General features: G+C 50.5%; 2 protein-coding genes across 2 annotated transcripts; one reads left to right on the top strand and one right to left on the bottom strand.

The window, feature by feature from the left end:
• The first annotated feature begins 1,751 nt into the window (after positions 1-1,751).
• LOC120106049 lies at positions 1,752-6,355 on the top strand. Its single transcript, XM_039118895.1, has 3 exons — positions 1,752-1,885; positions 1,942-5,412; positions 6,307-6,355. The coding sequence occupies exons 1-3, from the start codon at positions 1,752-1,754 to the stop codon at positions 6,353-6,355; spliced, it is 3,654 nt and encodes a 1,217-aa protein (XP_038974823.1).
• Positions 6,356-8,618: 2,263 nt separating this feature from the next.
• LOC103722768 (LIM domain-containing protein WLIM1) lies at positions 8,619-11,569 on the bottom strand. The gene is made up of 5 exons (XM_008813444.4): positions 11,123-11,569; positions 10,027-10,123; positions 9,903-9,946; positions 9,444-9,533; positions 8,619-9,148 (listed from the first exon to the last, which is right to left on the bottom strand). The coding sequence occupies exons 1-5, from the start codon at positions 11,255-11,257 to the stop codon at positions 8,927-8,929; spliced, it is 588 nt and encodes a 195-aa protein (XP_008811666.1). The 5' UTR covers positions 11,258-11,569; the 3' UTR covers positions 8,619-8,926.
• Between the last annotated feature and the right edge of the window lie 117 nt (positions 11,570-11,686).

The raw sequence follows: 11,686 nt of genomic DNA, 5'->3' as shown, positions 1-11,686 counted from the left end.
GACGACCACATCGCCCTCCGGTTCCGGTCGACGGAGGACCGCGACCGTGCCCTGAGCGAGGGCCCGTGGGTGGTGGCGGGGCAGCTCCTCGCCATGTGCCCTTGGGTCCCGGATTTCGAGCCGGACGCCGACACGGTGAAGACCGCACTGGTTTGGCTTCGACTGCCCCGCCTTCCGCCGGAGTATTGGTCGACTTCGACCATACTCCACATTGCGGCAAGGGCGGGCCGGCCGATTGCGGTGGACGAAATCACCGAGCAACAAGGGGCAATGGGCTTTGCCCGGGTGAAGGTGGCCATCGACACCACGGCGCCCCTGTTGCCGGGGGTTTTGATCCAGGGAATCAAGAAGGTACGATGGCAGCCATTTGTTTTTGAAAACGTCCCGGCGATCTGCCCCCGGTGTGGGCGCATGGGTCATGCGGACGCTGCCGCCTGTCGTTTCCCGGAGAAGGGCCGTGCTGCGGACGGCTCGTTCTCGGAGGCGGTGGACCCGGAGGACGGGACAGAGCAGTCGCCTTTGGCCATGGAAGAGGAGAACCAAGGGCCAGTCTATGGCCCTTGGATGGTGGCGACACGGCGGAGAGCCCCATGGGAGAACCCTCCGCCGCGACCGGGGGAGACGACTGGGCCCGATAAGGGGTCTGGGTCGTCTTCGACTCGGGTGCCACCCACGGCGGCTGGCCCGACCTCGCCGGCGTCACCGGCGGACACCGACGGTTGGCAGAAGCCAACGAAGGTCGCGCGCCGCCGGTCGCCGCTGGCCGGCGATGGGGAAAGACCGGCTATGGACCTCCCAACAGGCAGCGTCTGGGTTGATTTGGGAGGCGACCCGGACTTCGATTCGGTCGAACCGGAGGACCCGGGGCCGAGCTGGCGGGTCGACCAGATCGCCTCGGTCGACCCGGTTCTCCCACGGGCTGAGCCTGGGCCTGGTGGGATGGATGTGGTACGGGCCCAAGCCCAAAAACGGCCGAGGCCCCCAGCGGGCCGCGGCCCACAAGGGGGCCCAGGTCTGCCTAACCAAGCCCCTGGGCAGGCCCAACGCGCACGGGCCCAGCGGGCTGGGCGCCGTGGCCGTGGGCCGGCCCGCTTCATCGGCGCGCCCGGCGCCATTGGCGCGCCGTCTCCTGACGACGCGCCAGGCGCCGGTGGCGCGCCGAGGGCTGTTGGCGCGCCCCGCACGGGGCCCGCGCCTGTTGTCGCGGGCGCGCCTGTTGTCGCAGGCGCGCCCAATGACGAGGGCGCGCCGGTCGCGGGGATCTTCCCCAGTGAGCAGGGCGCGAGCCCTGTGGACCTGCAGGGCCCGCGGGCCCAATCCGACATGGGCCCGCTGGCCCTGATGGTTCCGGCCTCTGGGGCTGGCCCGGAGGCCCGGGCTGCTCAGGGTCTGGCGGGTGGGGGTCCTCTGGACTCCGCCCAGCCAGCCTTGGGTTCAGGGGATTTGTGTGCCCCGGTTTTCTTAGCCCAGGACGAGTTGACCCTGGCTGGGGGACCTGTGGCACTAGCGGGGCCCTTCCAGTTTAGCCCACAGGCCGACGGCCAGGACCACCCCATGGTGGGCGCTCCGAGTGAGCCGCGACTGTGGGGCGAGGTCGTGGGCCCTGGGGGGGCCCGGATGGAGTCTTTCGCTTCGGCACACCGGCTGCGGGGGTGCGGGAGGACGCTGACCCAGGCACGTGCGTGGTGGGGGACCACCCCATCCCACATGCGGCGGGGAGCATGGCTGAGGCACCGCCACTAGGAGGGGGCATGGACCATTCCACTGCCGTGCAGCGTGTCAGGGCAGCCGTCATGGGGGTCATATCCGTAGCTAGTGGCGAGGAGGGGCGAGACTGCCGGGGCGCCGAGCCTGAGGGTGGTTCTGTGACCTTGGGAGAGGATGGGTCTGAGGCCGACTATGTGGACTGTGATCCATGACGATACTTGCTTGGAATTGCAGGGGGGCGGCCAAGCCGTCCTTCATGTCTACCTTCAAACGACTAGTCCAGGTCCATAGTCCGGAGATCTGTTTCCTATGCGAGACCCAATTATCTGGCGACGGACTTAGCCGGTTGAGACGACGCATGGAGAGGGATTGGGAGACCTATGCAGTCGACTCTCAGGGGTTGTCGGGAGGCATCTTGGTTCTGTGGAGGCGGGGTGTGGGGACAGTTGATGTTTTCCACCACTGCTCCCAACAAGTAATCATGATAGTATCACGACCCGACGCTGCTCCGTGGGTACTGTGTGGTGTGTATGCCAGCACGGACCACCGAGCTAGAAGAGTCCTCTGGCAGGAGATCACCAACCTGACCGCCCAGGGCATCCCGGCGGTAGCAATTGGTGATTTCAATTGTATCCAGAGCGCGAATGAGAAGCGGGGGGGAGCTGTTTACACTGACCGAGTGGACAGGAGAGAGTTTCGAGACTTTGTGTCTCGGAACGGCCTTGTAGACTTGGGTTTCTCGGGACCACAGTTTACCTGGTGTAATAATCAGTTGGGCAGTGCTAGGGTTTGGGAGCGATTAGATAGGGCTCTTGCGACCCCTGATTGGATCCTCCGCTTTCCCACAGGCCGAGTTAGTCATTTGTCACGGATTGGCTCGGACCACTGCCCACTGCTATTGTCCACTTCATCAGGCCCCACGCACCGCAGCCCCTTCCGCTTTGAGAAGGTCTGGCTGTCGTACCCCCAGTCTTGGGATATTGTTCGCGAGGCGTGGCGGGCCCCGGTGCATGGTGATGCCATGCAACGGGTCTCACGCAAACTTGAGTTGACCAAACGGCGCCTCCGCCGATGGAACCGTGAAGTTGTGGGCGATATCTTTCGGCGACTGGAGGGGGTCGAGACCTCGATCGCTGAGCTGCAAAGGAAGGAAGACCTTGGAGGCGTGCTTCCGGAGGACGATATGGCCGACCTCCGGGGACTTCTTGCGACTCATCATTCGCTACTACGGCAGCATGAGATCTTTTGGCGACAAAAATCTCGGGTGCAGTGGGTAAGCGAGGGTGACCGCAACACCAGGTTCTTTCATCGGTCGACGGTCATCCGGAGACTGAGGAGCATGATCCACTCACTGCGAGATGGATCTGGACATCGTGTGGAGGGCGAGCCTGCCATCCGGCAGGTCTTACTCGATTTTTTCCGTTCTAAATGGACGGAGGATGAGGAGGCCAGTGATGGGGCCCCCCCTCTGACGGTGGATGCAGGTATTTGTGATGCTGAGAGTGTATCTCTGACCCGGCAGGTGTCGGCACAGGAGGTACAGGAGGCAGTCTGGGCCTTGGCAGCGGACAAGGCCCCGGGACCTGACGGTTTTCCCCCCTTTTTCTTTCGGCAGTATTGGGGTATTATTCGACTAGCGGTGGTGGAGGCTATCCAGTGTTTCTTTGCCCACGCAGTTATGCCTGTGGACTGGAAGGCCACATTCATCACACTAATACCTAAACGTCAAAATGCGGCCGAACCTTGTCACTTTCGGCCCATTAGTTTGTGCACAACCCTATATAAGGTTGTGGCAAGAATTATGGTAGGCAGAATGAAACCCCTCCTGCCTGGTATTATTAGCCAGGAGCAGGGGGCTTTTGTGGCCGGCAGGAACATTTCTCATAATGTCATGTTGGCCCAGGAAATGATGTGGGATCTTCGGCGAGCATCGAAGCGGCATAGTCTGATGGCGGTCAAGTTGGATATGGAGCGGGCTTACGACAGGATTAGGTGGAGCTTCCTTCAGCGGGTGCTGGAGGCATATGGCTTTCCCAGGCAGTGGATCGGCTGGGTTATGGGGTGTGTTCGGGAGCCAAGGTTTTCTATCTTGATCAACGGCACACCTACACCATTCTTCGAGTCCTCTATAGGACTACGGCAGGGATGTCCCTTATCCCCTTATCTGTTTATTATCTGTGCTGATGTTTTATCTCGGTCTCTGCAGAGAGCGTGTGCCAGCCGGGAGCTGGAGGCTTATATCCCAGCCCCGGGGGCCTACCCTCTCACCCACTTACTCTTTGCTGATGATTGTCTTCTCATGGCCAGGGCACGGACTTCAGCGGCTCGGGTTCTTCGCCAGGTGGTGGCGGCCTACTGCGCGGCGTCCGGACAGAGAGTGAATCTTTCCAAATCTACTGTCGTCTTCAGCCCCAGCACAGAGAGCGGAGTCAGACACGAGATCAGAGGGATCCTACAGATACCGGAGCAGGAGGGGACACTTACCTACCTGGGCGTGCCTACTATTGGCCGGAGACTTCGGGTGGCTGAGTGTTCCGGTATGGTGCAGCGTGTTCAGAGCAGGCTGGAGGGTTGGAGGGCATCTTCCTTATCCATGATGGGGAGGGTGACACTGGTCAGAGCGGTGCTGGGATCTATACCGGTGTATCTCATGGCCAACACAGTGGTTCCGAAGACGGTCCTGTTAAGGATCGAACGCCTTCTTCGGAATTTCCTGTGGGGGTCATTCGGTGGAGGTCACGGAGTGCACTTGTTAGCATGGGAGCAGGTCTGCCGTCCCACTAGTGAGGGTGGTCTGGGAGTGCAGTCCCTCATTGAGAGGCGCGAGGCTTTCATTGCTCGGCATGCGGCTCGGTTCATATTAGAGCCACACGGCTTCTGGAGTCAGGTGATGGCAGCCAGATATGGCCGAGGGGCTCCGGGGGTGGCACAGAGGGGTCGCCGAGTATCCTACATGTGGCGTGAGATCGGGAGGTACCTGCCGTCAGTATCGGCACACGTCAGGTGTTTGATCGGCGACGGCCGGAGTATTGATGTGACCGGCGACTCATGGGTGGACTCCTTGCCCCTGAGCAGTTGGCCGACTATGTTTGACACAGAGGCAGTTGAGGGGCTACGGGTGTGCGACCTCCTAGCACCAGGAGGTGCTGAGTGGGATGAGGCCAGACTCAGGCTATTGTTTGGGGTACACCTATCCGCGAGGATTCGATCCCTCCCGTTACCAGGATGCGGGGGGCCAGATGTCAGGGTATGGGGCACCTCGAGCCAGGCCAGTGTCAGGCTGAGAGATCTCACGCGCGCCATTCAGCCAGAGTATGAGCCGGGGCTGGATTGCACGTGGATTTGGAGATCTGGACTTCACCCGAGGGTAGCTCTCTTTCTATGGAAGGTGTTCTGGGACCGCCTTCCTACGAGAGCAGAGTTGAGTAGGCGTGGGTGGGGGGTCCCGGCTGAGTGCGGGACGTGTGGAGCTGCGGAGTCAGTGGACCACGTTATCTTCCAGTGCACATGGGCGAGGTCGACATGGCAGTGGGCAGGGATCCCGCAGGAGGCCCGGAGTGAGCGGCTTCAGTTTCTCCGGGTGATAGGACAGTGGTTAGCCAGTTTACGGACCCGTGAGGAGGGCATTAGAGCTACTTGCACAGCACTTCAGATCTGGCTGGCAAGGAATGCCCGCACTCTCGGTGAGCGCAGGGTGTCTCCGAGGTTTGTGGCAGAGTTTGCTCGAGCACAGGCCTCGGAGATCAGACCCGCCTTTCACCCAGATCGATCTTTGACAGCTCGGGACACCTGGGGTTCCCCCTCTGCTTCGGCAGCTCCTCAGTTGGTGTTCTTCACCTGGGAGCCCCCACCCCCGAGCTTCCTCAAGGTCAACTTTGATGGATCGGTTCTGGATGGCGGCACGAGTGGCGGTGCAGGCTTTGTCATACGGGGCCCGCACTCCAGGTTGGTGGCCGCCGGTGGCTGTCAGTTATTCGACACATCTGTTCCTGAAGCAGAGCTGCGAGCAGCCTGGGCAGGCCTTCGACATGCACGGGTAGTATTGCGAGCCAGCTCGATCATTTTGGAGGGTGACTCGGCCACTGTCGTCCGATGGATACAGAGGGGATTGAGGGGTGAGGGCTCAGACCACCCCTTGATTCGCGATATTGTGATGTTGTGTGAGGGGGGGGCCTATCTGGCCAAGCATGTATTCAGGGAGGCCAATGGGGCAGCCGATTGGGTGGCTGCCCATGCGGCCCACCACTCGGAGTATGCCCTGTGGTCGGGGGAGGCGGAGCTGCCATTGGCACTCCGCGAGATTTTGTATTTTGATCTTATTGGGTGTATTCATACCCGTACTGTATGAAGCACCCGTTCTTAGCAAAAAAAAAAAAAAAAAGAAGTGACAGTATACAACAATATAAGTGCAGAACTTTCTTTTATTATTCATCAATGCATGAGTTGTCATCCTGCAAGGTAGGTGGGTTTGTATTTTAATGGAAATTCGTTCTTCAGTTCTGCTTAACATTAAATCAACATAATTTATCGCAATGCATACATGTAATACTCAGGGGATGGAGTTCAGTTATCCTTTTATTTGCTGCTAATTATTTGCAGATATAATGATGGCATTAGGTTCTTAACCTTGGTTCTGGTATCTTGCTGAGGTTAAATAAAATCATGGAGCTTCTGTTATGATCAGACTTTGAAAATCAGCTTACACCGCAGTGTACTAATCAGGGAGTGCAGGTTTTTTGCCCTCTAGCTTGATACTTGACTGATTATTGGGTTCTAGGCCATGCGATTGCAACTTCTCGCACCCAATCTTTCCTTGCCATGCAACTGCTGTGTGATAATAGAACTGGAGAATCACAATCAGCCTTACATCTGCTTTGCGGTTTATTGCTGTTGGTGACCCAGTCCATCAAAATAAAAGTTTCACCGGATTGTCTGTTGCTATCTTCTTTTATAATCTGTTCTTTCCGATTGTCAGTGGTTGTCACTTGTTCGACGGTCATTATAAGCTGCTTTTTTTTTTGGTGGTTGGGGGGGGGGGGGGGGGGGGGGGGATGGAATCAGGGAGAAGAAAGGTTCTTCCCCCAGTTTATTAATCAGGAAGATATGATACAAGAAAAGAAGCAGAATGTACAAAGATGAAGGGAAGATAAGGAGATGAAAATCAGAAACAAGAGTCAAGACCCTTCTGACCAGGCGTTTATTTACATGCACAAAACAAGTGTCAGCAGGGATTCAAGGTTGGTTAGCCGGCAGTATTGATCTCAAGCAGTTCCAGATTTTCTAGTGGCCTTCCTTGACCTTATGTGAGCCAAGATGTTCCCATAGGTGAAAGGTGTAGAGAACCTTGGTAAGAACGGATTAGACGAAGCATTTTTTCTTTAGTGCTGGATGATTGAGCTGAAAATTCTATTAAATTTTTAAACTGGGTTAGTGTAACTAGCAAAATCATAAGTTTTTTTTTTCTTCCTATATTCATGAGTACTTTGGAATAGTTTTAGAGTGGGCTGGCCTGATTCATAGGGAGAAAAAAAAATAAACATGATTTTGCTATTTGCACTAGCTCAATCTATAAATTTAATAGAATTTTTAGCCCAGTCATACAAATAGATTTTTAAGGAATATTGTTCTGTTTTATTCCTGTCATATGCGTAATGCCATTAATAAGTGGTCCCATGCTTTTTTTAGCATCCAATTTGAGCTTCTCTTCCTCCATGAAGTCCCTAGGTCATAGGAAGCTGCTTGGCCCCTAAGAAGCTTTGAAAGTGGACCAAATGCTATAACACAAGGACATCTAAGAAAAAGATAGTTACCTTTTCCAGACTACGGCCACAGAGTGGACAATCCGAACTCAACATCCAACCTTTCTTAGCTAACACTTCACTTGTATGGAGCCAATTCTTCAAAGCAAGCCAAAGAAAGATATTTGATTTTCTTAGATTTCTCTGCTTTCCAAATGACTTTGTAGCAAGGGCAAAGCAATCCTCCACTGCTAAGAAATTTGTAATACGAATCCACAGTGAACGACTCATTCTGGGTAAGCTTTCATATAAGGGTATCTGCAATGCTCGTCGGTTTGCAACCAAAACATTAGATTTTTCAGCTCTGGAGTAAAGATCGTTGAATAAGAGAGAAAGGGTAGTAGTATCTATCCACGAGTCTTTCCAGAATTGAAATGTGTCGTCCATCACCAAGCTTGAAGGTAGTGCAATTCCAAAATTGCGAAAGATCTTTGCAGATGTGCTTCCGGATAGGAGAAAGATGCGCCAAGCTGCTTCTTATTCTCATTCCAAATTTTCTTCTCTAGTACTATGAATTTTTGATCTGATTCAAACCAGATAGTCTCAGAGTGAAAAAGCTGCTGCATTCGTCCAACTCATCCTTAAGCATTCTCCCACTGATCTAAATTCTAATCTTCGACGGAATATTTGTAACTTCTTATTCCATTCCATCTGGTTTCACTTATTTTTAGTTCTGACAGTCCAATTCATTCCAACCGCATCTTCACTGCGTCATAATAAAGCGGTCTCGTAGTTAGTCATATCCGATGGTGGTCAAATAGCGTTGCAGAAGCATGTCTTCGTCTCATTTAACAATCTTTACTCCTATGAGGATATCTTTCCAAACTCAAAGAGGAGATCACTTCGTGAAGACTACCATTTAATTCCAATTGAAATTTCATGCTTTCTCTGGCCTTCTTAGGCAATAATGCAACGGAAGGCCTCTTGAGTGGTAATAATTGGATCCTCTAAAACAATTTCAAATAATTCGAAAACGGACACTTTGTTCAAGCTCTTATGAAGGCATATCTAACAAGGGAGTTCTCTGATATTTCTAGTAATGACTAAACATTTGCCATTTTCCCAGCTTCAGTGTTCTCCTTTAATTACCTACTATCAATATGAGCGATCAAATAAAAACTTAAGCTTCAAGTACCTCCAGTTTCTAGAAATTATACATTATATCTGAACCACACTCAAGCACAGATCCGAAAAGAACTGTATCGAAATTCCATGAGAACCTAGTAAGAAGCATTACAAGCAGATACTAATTCAGTCCAGAGCTCTTTCAAAACCAGCAAACATCATGCACAGTCCCAATGAAAACACAACCGAACAATTTTAATGGTCCATACATTGAAATTTCAGCGAATCACAGCTCCTCACGGGATGAAGAAACATGCAGGAAAGAGAAATAGGATAGCTGCATCTGTCTTCATGAATTACGACACCAATTCTCCTGCGCTGGCTGGTGCCTCATTCCCCATCTTGTCTTGGTCAGTTTCGAGCTGGCTGTAGTTCCCCTTCTCCTTAAACAGTTGAATGTGGTGGTGCTTGCAGTAGAGCCTTCCCTCATGAGCAATGTAATTTGAAGGGCTAATCACGCATCCTCCATGAGTGCATTTGAAGCAGCTCTTGTGATATGCGGTCCCATTAACCGTAACCTGCAATACAATGTTGAAAGGTAGAGTGTAAGTATTTCGAGGAATGTAAAGTATTGAAGTATGTGAAATGGTTTGATCCATTTCATGCTTGCGAGTTACCAAACCAATTGATTGTTCTAGGTATTTTGTAATTTAAATCACGATATACAACATAGATTCTTCAACTCAATACTCCATTAGTAGTGCATCAATGGTGGCATGAGAAGATCAGATATGCATTAAGGAATATGTGCAAGTGTGTGGACAGATGTCCCAGCGTAGAGGAAGCAGTATTGATTAGAATGAAAGCTGTTACCCTCTCAATAGGATATACTGTCTTCATGCATCCAACACACTTCTCTCTGGTTCCTGCAAATGAACTTGAAACTCTGTTGGCTGTTGGTTTCTGTTCAGTGTAAGTCCAAGATTAAGATTAGCAGCACCCAAAAGATTAATATGGAGAATATATGTTCAAAGGAAAACAAAAAAAAAACGAACATTTTATAAGGTACTTGCAGGTACTTCTTCAATCTAGATTTAGGGATAGGTCAAGAAATTTTTTCAGCTCAAAGGTGACTCAACATTGCTTCCCACAAATCACCAAAACATTAAGAGAAGCATGAAGGGGTCTGGAAGGACTATCTTCAGGTCTTGTAGTTGTTGTTGTATGGGTCTTTTCGGACAGAAGATATCTGATATTTATGTTTTCTGAAATGGATATCTGATATTTATAAATGCATGAACCTTGCAAATGTCTTCAGACTGATTACTGTACCTCAGTATCAACAGGTTTTTCTGGCTTGACAACCTTTGGGGTCCCTGAGAAGGTAATTGAAGACAATTTTGAGTATCAGAATTGAAAGGAGTATGTTGGAGGGAATGAGTGGAACATTGATAACCTTCAAAGCTTTTGTCCAGGCTGCCAGTCCTCTTGAAGAGCTGATCAAAGTGAGGCCTGCAATAGAGGACTCCCTCGAACGAATTATAATTTCCCAGCTGCAAAAAGAAACTGTCAGTGAAGAATACATAAAAGCCGGCAGCACATACAGGTTCTTGCTCCATAGTTTGTTTAAATCAAATGCATGCGACTATTCATACATTTTTGGTTATGCATCTTAGCAGGTGCATGTTGTAGCAATTCTTTGTCAATGAAGTCCACATGCAAGCATTTCTCTGTTGAAACTTATAAAAGCCAAAATAGATCTGAAGTACTCTTATTAGGAATTGAGTGCTCTTGACATGCATCTTCTTTTTCTCTGTGATGTTCGGTCTTGCTCTATGATTTCCTCTCAGTTTGACCTCTCTTGGCTGAGCTATTGAATCTGATGAACAATTTGAATGTTCTAATCTTTTGTGGATGATTGATAGCATTATATTCATCCGTACCATCTCTAGTGAAATAAGTGTACATGGAAAAAGGTTTGCTACAGAAAACTAGACTTCACAACTTAGAGGAAAACTATGAGACATTAGTTCCCCAACAGCATATAGATGAACTTGGTGGAGTAAATGTTAAACAAGCCAAAGCCCAAAAGGAATATCAATAAAGATATAGATTAGAAAAACATATCAATTGGAGGTAATCCTTCAAATGAGATGGATCCAAGGTTAGAAGTATCAAATTATTGTCACCATATTTTTCTTCAGAGCCTCATATTTCTACCAGAAATAGAGGAGAAAAAAGAGACATTTTCAGTTACAACATAGAACAGGTTTTCTTCTATAAAAAAAAGAGAGAGAAAGAAAGAAAAGAAAGAACAGAGCTGTCTTAATGAATCCATACTTGAACAGGGACTGCAGCTAGAAATGTAGGTAGCCAAAAAAAATATTCAGATATCATTGGATCAAATGGGGATAATAGCATCCAAAACTTCAAAGAGATCATACAATTGCCACCAGAAAAAAAAAAAAAAAAAAAAAAACAATGCCATGACAGTTATCTGTCAAGAGATCTAAGAGATAGATACAGAGAGAAGGGGGGGTGTGCAAAGGTACCTTCAAGGTTCCCTTGCAGTGGTGGCATCTAAAACAGGCCTTGTGGTAGATTCGGTTGTCGGCGGTGAGCTTATCCACCAGGTAGACCGTCTTGCTGCAAGCCGTGCATTTCGTCTGCGTCCCTTGGAATGCCATTGCTCTTGTTTGCTTGCCTTTTTGGAGCTTTCTAAATGGATCGACTAACAACAATAGAAGAATGCACCAAAAGGGAAGCCCCTCTTTTCTTCTCCTATCCTTCCACCACCACTTCTTCCATACTTTAGTACTTCATTTATATTGCTGGGCTTCCTTTGCCCTTCCACAAAGCCCAGAGGACAAGCCAGCTAAAATGGAAGACAGGGAATGGGATGACAGGGAGGCAGGGAGAAAAAGGGAGAAAAGGGATGCAAGAGGTAGTTGTAGAAAATTGCGGAGAGAGGAAGCAAATATAGAAAAAGGGAGCTGATACAATGATGAGAGAGAGTCCCAAGTTTACCGCATGGGTAAGGTTGATTGGTTGATAGATAGGGGATCTAAGAACAGTAACTTCCTATTTGCAGTCTCTGTTTTCACCATCTCACGATC

Source organism: Phoenix dactylifera, unplaced genomic scaffold, assembly GCF_009389715.1.
Source record: "Phoenix dactylifera cultivar Barhee BC4 unplaced genomic scaffold, palm_55x_up_171113_PBpolish2nd_filt_p 000438F, whole genome shotgun sequence".
Classification (NCBI taxonomy): Eukaryota; Viridiplantae; Streptophyta; class Magnoliopsida; order Arecales; family Arecaceae; genus Phoenix; species Phoenix dactylifera.
This window is presented reverse-complemented; position numbering and strand designations above follow the sequence as displayed.

What these genes read in the sequence shown, in the direction of transcription:
- LOC120106049 (XM_039118895.1), top strand. Translation starts at nt 1,752, where the DNA reads ATGGACCATTCCACTGCCGTGCAGCGTGTCAGGGCAGCCGTCATGGGG. An exon ending in GTGACCTTGGGAGAGGATGG is followed by an intron (nt 1,886 to 1,941) that starts GTCTGAGGCCGA and finishes TTGGAATTGCAG; the next exon opens with GGGGGCGGCCAAGCCGTCCT. An exon ending in GAGCGCAGGGTGTCTCCGAG is followed by an intron (nt 5,413 to 6,306) that starts GTTTGTGGCAGA and finishes AATTATTTGCAG; the next exon opens with ATATAATGATGGCATTAGGT.
- LOC103722768 (XM_008813444.4), bottom strand. Translation starts at nt 11,257, where the DNA reads ATGGCATTCCAAGGGACGCAGACGAAATGCACGGCTTGCAGCAAGACG. An exon ending in AAAAACCTGTTGATACTGAG is followed by an intron (nt 9,534 to 9,902) that starts GTACAGTAATCA and finishes TACACTGAACAG; the next exon opens with AAACCAACAGCCAACAGAGT. An exon ending in CAGTATATCCTATTGAGAGG is followed by an intron (nt 9,149 to 9,443) that starts GTAACAGCTTTC and finishes ATTGTATTGCAG; the next exon opens with GTTACGGTTAATGGGACCGC.